The sequence below is a fragment of the Tachysurus fulvidraco genome, chromosome 17 (genome assembly GCF_022655615.1).
Source record: "Tachysurus fulvidraco isolate hzauxx_2018 chromosome 17, HZAU_PFXX_2.0, whole genome shotgun sequence".
Classification (NCBI taxonomy): Eukaryota; Metazoa; Chordata; class Actinopteri; order Siluriformes; family Bagridae; genus Tachysurus; species Tachysurus fulvidraco.
In genome coordinates, this window is record NC_062534.1 from 26,167,490 (window position 1) to 26,174,290 (window position 6,801).

Genomic DNA, 6,801 nt, shown 5'->3' on the forward strand with positions numbered 1-6,801 from the left:
TAACATTTTCTTCTTGTCGTTTTCTTGTTGGACCAAATAATGAATTGAGGATTGAGGCTGAAACTGAGGCTGAAACTGAGGCTGAAACTGAGGCTTGAAATCCAACTGAAGGGAATGTTACGGTCTAATTACGGTCAAATAATGAATTGAGAATTGAGGCTGAAACTGAGGCTGTAGCTGAGGCTGTAACTGAGGCTGTAGCTGAGGCTGAAACTGAGGCTGTAGCTGAGGCTGAAACTGAGGCTGTAGCTGAGGCTGTAACTCCAACTGAAGGGATGTTACGGTCTGGAGAGTTACACACACAATGCATCGTGCTGAACTATAGAACCTTGTCTACCAGTTTAACTGAATTGGTGTCAGGAACATTGTGGGCATTTCTTTGTCCTTTAACACGAATAAAGATGAACATTAACAAAAGGGAACTGGTTAAAAGGTTAAGTCTCATTCACATAAATCCATCCTGACAGCCATAATGGAGAGAACTGAGAGAACGGAGAGAACGGAGAGAACTGTTCCATCTGAAAAATGACAAAAACAGACTAAATAAAACAGATATTTTACTCAGTAAGGTTGAAACACTGCAGGGCTTCTAAGACACTCGTGTGTTTAGTGTTTCATCATCCAGAGGAAGTGGAGATTGAACATTGTATAAATTTACAGAGAAAAGTGCTTCCTTTAGAGAGTCTCTGTGCTGTATCACACCTTCACACTGCATGTTTAACTACAGTCTCATCTGTCAGGCCGAACCTTTGTGTGTGTGAACATTTCTATTCCCTGTTTTTACTGTATTTAATACTGGAAAAGTGGAAGGTTTTATTATTATCCATGTATTATTATTATTGTGTAAGTGTGGTGTGTCTTGTGTGTTCTACTTTTGTCATAGCTGTAAACTCCAGAGGAGGTGAAAAGCGTAGGAAAGAGGTGGAGGACGGATGGATGCTGAGTATTGGGCTGGTTGAAGAAAACTGAGAGGAGACAAACTGCAGCTCTAATACAATACACATTGTTCAGGCAGAACTTAGTTACTTAATTCAACTCAACTAAAACACTACAATCCTTTCACACTCTTTCAGAAGACTTTACAGAGATTACAAAAGACTTCTTGTAGTTTCTGGAATATGAAAATCTTCTAAGGTGTTAAAGCGTTTTCTTATTTAGCTCCCAAACTTTATAACAGTCTTCCTGAGAGTGTTCGGGGCTCAGACACACTCTCCCAGTTTAAATGTAGATTACAGACACATCTCTGTTTAGTCAGGAGTACACATAATACATCCCATAATCGTGTGGTCTAATACATCTGATCACACGCACATTATCATCTAGTGCTCACTAATATTATGAACAGCAGCTACACTAATTCCTAAGTGATTTTGGAACTTCATTGAGAGGAGACCAACCATGTGAGGATCATGAGACATCTAGAGATGTTCCAGCTCTGCGTCATGAAGTTTTTGGACATTCTAAAAGGAGATGACGACTCTATGTGGTCTTTGAGGACAAGAACCTCCTCAATACAACATTTATCAGACTGTATGTTTATCTCACCCTCCAGCGTCACCCACATGAGGATGGGGTTCCCCATCGAGTCTGGTTCCTCTCAAGGTTTCTTCTACTTCTATCTTGGGGACTTTTTCCTCACCACAGTCACCTCAGGCTTGTTCATTGGGGATGAATGCAAACATATTTAAATGTCTAATATTAATCTGAATGTTTTGTATTATATTAATCTATTTTAATATTAAACTTTTTGTATAATATGAAGTAAATTTTAATATTAAACTTTGTTCTGTAAAGCCGACAGAAGATGTGGGGATAAAAACAGGCCCAAATGCAGGATAGCGATTTATTAACTAAAAACACACAAAACAGGACCACAGACTAGAGACAAGAAGACGAGGGTTCCACGTCGCCATAGCAACACTGCACGGCTAAATAGACAGGACAATTAAACACATGAGGGACAGGTGTGCAGAGGTGGTGAGGAAGAGACAAGGGCGGGGCAGACACCTGGGCGGGGCAGACACCTGGGCGGGGCAGACACCTGGGCGGGGCAGACACCTGGGCGGGGCAGACACCTGGGCGGGGCAGACACCTGGGCGGGGCAGACACGTGACCATAGAACATAAACAAAAGCACATGGCCAGAGTCCATCTGGATCCTGACAGAGACAATGTCCATTGTTAAAAGTGCTATAAAAAATTATAAAAAAATTTTTTTGCAATTCTTTGTTTGTTTGTTTGTAGAAAAACTTTGTTATTTTCTGCAGTTTGGCTGCACAAATCTTTCTCCTTCCTTTATGCTCATCCTTTGCACTTTTATCACTTTTATTAAAGAGCGAACACATGAAGGAATCATTTAAGGAATATGTATTTGAAGCCGAATTATTCGCTGTGTTTCATTTAATAAAGCATGCAGGTGGCAGATCTGAGCATGTGCAACCATTTTTTAATGTGTGCTTGTTAGCAGACGGTGTGAGGTTTCATTTACCAGTGAAAAATGTGTGGTGCAGTAGCATGACTAATTGGTCATTCGTTCTTCTAATAATCAGTTTAATTTACCTTTAATTTCAGTGAAAGAATGAATCATTATGGCTGTTATTGTGGCTACAGTAGCTGAAGGTTTTACAGTAAAACACCACGGTCATATCGGCAGTACAGTTTAACATACAGTCCAGAAGACAACACTTAGTTTTAGGCTTTATTTGTAATTTTACTACAAATGTTTATATTGTGTCTATTATAGAATTCTATAATTACAAGATTAATTCTCAATGATGACGTTATGAAGTGTTCTGTACTACAAAGTGTTCTGTACTACAAAGTGTACTGTACTATAAAGTGTACTGTACTATAAAAGAGCCCTAACATACACTGGGTTTTTGTGATAAGGCAATCAGAGCAAGAAATGTTGTTATAATCACTTCAGAACCGTTACAGGCAAATCTGTAAACATAAATAATCTTAAAATAAGAATGAAAAGAAAAAAATACATTTTATATCAACTAACTGATCCTTGGAATTTTACTCCAAAACTAAAAGATCCACATCATCCATCATGGTTTGGCCTAAAATATAAAGGTACAATTCAATGTTACTTTTGTTGATAATTATAATGAATAATAATAATAATAATAATAATAATAATAATAATAATAATAATAATAACAATAACAATAATAAATAAATAAAAACATTTGTTAAAAGCCTTTTTTCCATAACAGTAACAATGATATAAGTAAATAATGAATAACTGCTCCACTCAAATACAAACTAGACAAACATTCATTTGTACAATAATCAAACAAACATTTTGTAAGAGCAATTACAGATTTAAATGTGGCTACACATTCCTACGATAGCTAATTTTGAAGTAAAGGTTATTATCGTACTTCTTATATAAAATTAGCGATCTTTTTGAATACAGCCATAATTATAATAAAATGTTTTAGACCTAAAAAAATCCACAATAGCTGCCAATATTCACACTGGTGGATTTGAACTTTAGACGTGTTTAGTAGAATATACAAGTACATGTGTAGCAGAGTTAATACAGACTCATATGAAACGTGTGATTTACATAATTATAAGATTCATCTCTCTCACTGTCTTTAGCCTCACTGTAAAAGAATAAAAAGCCAATTTCAAACAATAAACCTGTCTCTACATTTCATATCGTGGACATTTTATTCGTGGCTGTTTGCATACGGTCTCTGATTCTGTTATAGAAATTAAACTCTGCCCTGTTTCTGGTTTGAAACTCAAACATCTGGCACTTATTACACCTCTGGATCATTGTATTAACTAAATATTTACCTAAACATAAACACCTCACTTTTACTTAGAGGAAGTTGCTAAGCATAAGCTCCATTTAAATTAAAATATCAAAAAAGGCCAATAGTACAAGCTCCAATGTTTATGAAGCAGATGTGAACAGATGTTTGGTTAAATAGTAAAAATTGATAATATAGAAATAAACAGAGAAATAAGTTTCATGGTCCACGGTGTAGCTTTAGTTCAATGTGAAGTGAGGACTTTGTTTTAACAAGAATTAATTTGACTTGTTGAGGTCTAGATTTTCTGTAAACTATACTGTTTGTACTAAAGATTTAAACTTGTACTTTAGTCCAGGACTCTTGGCCTTTTACAACTTAGTTCTAACCTGTTTTTACTTTCCTTTGCCAACATGGCAACTCGCTAGCCGAGTAAAATAGCATCATGTAAAGTAAAAAATATTTTATTACTTATGTTCATAAATTTGAGCTGTATGACAGGAACATCCAGTAACCATGACAACCACTGAATGTTACCTGTTACAGAAAACCTTTTAATTTGATTCTGTTCAGATTTTCACACAGTTATTTTCATGTTAACTTCAATATTGTATTTTATAAATAAAAAACCCTCAAAATCAACAAATGATTAATGTGTAATTTGTGGAATGTCATGACACACACACACACACACACACACACACACACACACACACACACACACTAGTAGCAGTTGCTCTGAGTGTGTGTGAGCGGTCTTGGGTGAAGGACAGGACTGTGTTTCAGATTGTTTTGGTTTGCTTTGTCATCTCCAGCAGTCAGGTTCTTCCCCTTCTCCTCCTTCATGAACAGATCCACCATCAGGATCTTTTCTTTATGGATCTGAATGCTGATGTCTTTAGGGATGTCTGGTATGATCCAGTCCACAATGTCGCTCATCAGCATCACCACATTCTGCACGTGAGTGTGAAAGAGAAAGAGGATTATTTAGCCCTCATATTTCTGCACATTTCTCACTACTTTGACTTTGTTATAACACATATTATTAAGATCCTGTTAAATAAACAAATAATGCAGTTGTTTAAAGTCTCTCTCTCTCTCTTTATCCCTCAAGCTCAATCTTTTTTGGCTCTTGGCCAGCTGTCGTTTTCACCAGCTTAAGTTTTTTTCCCTCCCAAAATCATACATAACAATAATACTGCCATATTTACTGATGATGTAACATGCAGTCAAATTGTTAAGAAGAAATTATATTTTATATTGCAAAAGATCTTGGTACTTGCTGTAGATCTAACAATAAATTATAAAACTACATTATCATAAAAATGAGAAAAACCTGACTAACAATTACCAAGGTTTTATAGCCCCAACAATCCTACTGTAGGAACTGGATTCCTGAACTTACACACCACAAACATGCACCAGGAAAAAGTTAATTCTCTGGTTAAGCTTATATACAAAACAATGTTATTATAATGTTATACACACATATAGTGAAGTGACATGTTCATCACCTCTGGTACAAACACACACACACACACACACACACACACACACACACACACACACACCTGAAAGACGATAACGAAGGCGAGTCTCGCAGCTAAAACAACCCAAAATTCTTTAGAGACCTGATACGGAGTCAACGACCATGGAGGTTCTCTGTAGTCTTTATACCTACAGACACACAGTCATCGAAATTAGCATCTTATAAACTGAATTAATATTAAAAATCCTTAATAAATAGGAATTAATATACAGTGTTTGAATGAGTAAGTTAAAGTAGGCGTAACTAATATCGGTTACCTGCAGATTTCCACTTGAGAGCCAGCATAGAGCGAGCTGACAGGTCCTGTACCGTTCTGGAAGTGACTGACATTAAAGTGTGAGAGTGTGTGATTAACAAAGCCATGCATGGAGCCATCAGTACTGTACATGTACAGATACACCAGGCGAGGGATGAAGTCAGAGGTGAAGGAGATGACAAAGGCCTAAGGGACATGAAAAGTATACAAATTACTGTTAATAAACTACATTTGTATAATTTTACATTAAAATCAAATTTCATAAATAAAGCATTTACTGTAAAAACACTGAATTAAAGTGCATATAATGATAAAAAAATTATACATACTAAATGTTAACTAACTTATAATAATTATATAAAAATAGAAATGTGACATTTAGCATTTAGAGATAATCAAAGCTTCCAAATCCAACAAGAGCATTAAAATACAAAGTGAGTTTTGTTGATGAGCTACAGGCGACGTTCATACTGACAAACACATCTGCAGATTTTATACAGATCCTATTGACTACTGAAATGTGTGTTAGTAATTTGTGTCTCAGTAACTTTTTTCTTTTTATAAATAAATCGTGAAAGAAGAATTTCATACAACAGAAATAAAACCTGTAAAAGCTTCATCACAAATTTTAAACAAAGCATGATTTTTTTTAAGCCCCGTTATTATTACGTGGTAAAGTTGGGCAGGATGAGACTCGTACAAAAAGAGAACTACATTCTGGAGTTCTGGCTCACATAGAAACCGTATAAATAAAAGATAACAATACTGCAAATAAAATTATCTAAATTCCAAGTTCAGCATGTCATAAAACTTAGCATGCTAGGAAGAAACATGAGTGACCGTCTTCCAGTGCGATAAAATACTTTATATTATAGTAAATAAAACAGACACACAGTCAGATTCTAACCAAGTTTGGGGTTATTTTAGAAATGAGTCAAAAGTCTATCAAAACATGCACATGTGTAAAAGACACAGAGTTAAAAATAAAGCCCAATGAAAGCAGCTGAATATCACTGTACTACTGTACGTCCACTTCAGGATCTAAACCGATTTAAATGAAGAAACCTAAAGAATCCTTACATTGACAATAACTGCAATTTTTGCGACACCTCGGAGAATGTTGTACCAGATACCTGAAACCAAAAAGTTGTACAAAGTTAAAAAACACTTTTTTAGGAAAATATATCTATTAAAGCTTTTAGGATTTCTTTGTGGCTAAAATGATGC

At 35.5% G+C, this 6,801-nt stretch overlaps 1 protein-coding gene across 3 annotated transcripts in view; it reads right to left on the minus strand.

Annotated features, from left to right (window-relative positions):
• Positions 1-2,119: 2,119 nt before the first annotated feature.
• The window catches only part of LOC113634197 (anoctamin-1), a 49,614-nt gene continuing 44,932 nt past the window's right edge, over positions 2,120-6,801 (minus strand). For 2 of the 3 annotated variants that reach the window (XM_047802636.1, XM_047802638.1), the window contains 4 exons: positions 6,655-6,707; positions 5,576-5,760; positions 5,341-5,446; positions 2,120-4,723 (listed from right to left, as the gene is read on the minus strand). In XM_047802636.1, coding sequence (XP_047658592.1) covers positions 4,493-4,723; positions 5,341-5,446; positions 5,576-5,760; positions 6,655-6,707 — 575 coding nt within the window. In that variant the 3' untranslated portion in view covers positions 2,120-4,492. The remainder of the gene's footprint in view (positions 4,724-5,340; positions 5,447-5,575; positions 5,761-6,654; positions 6,708-6,801) is intronic. The other variant, XM_047802637.1, reaches the window with a different exon arrangement.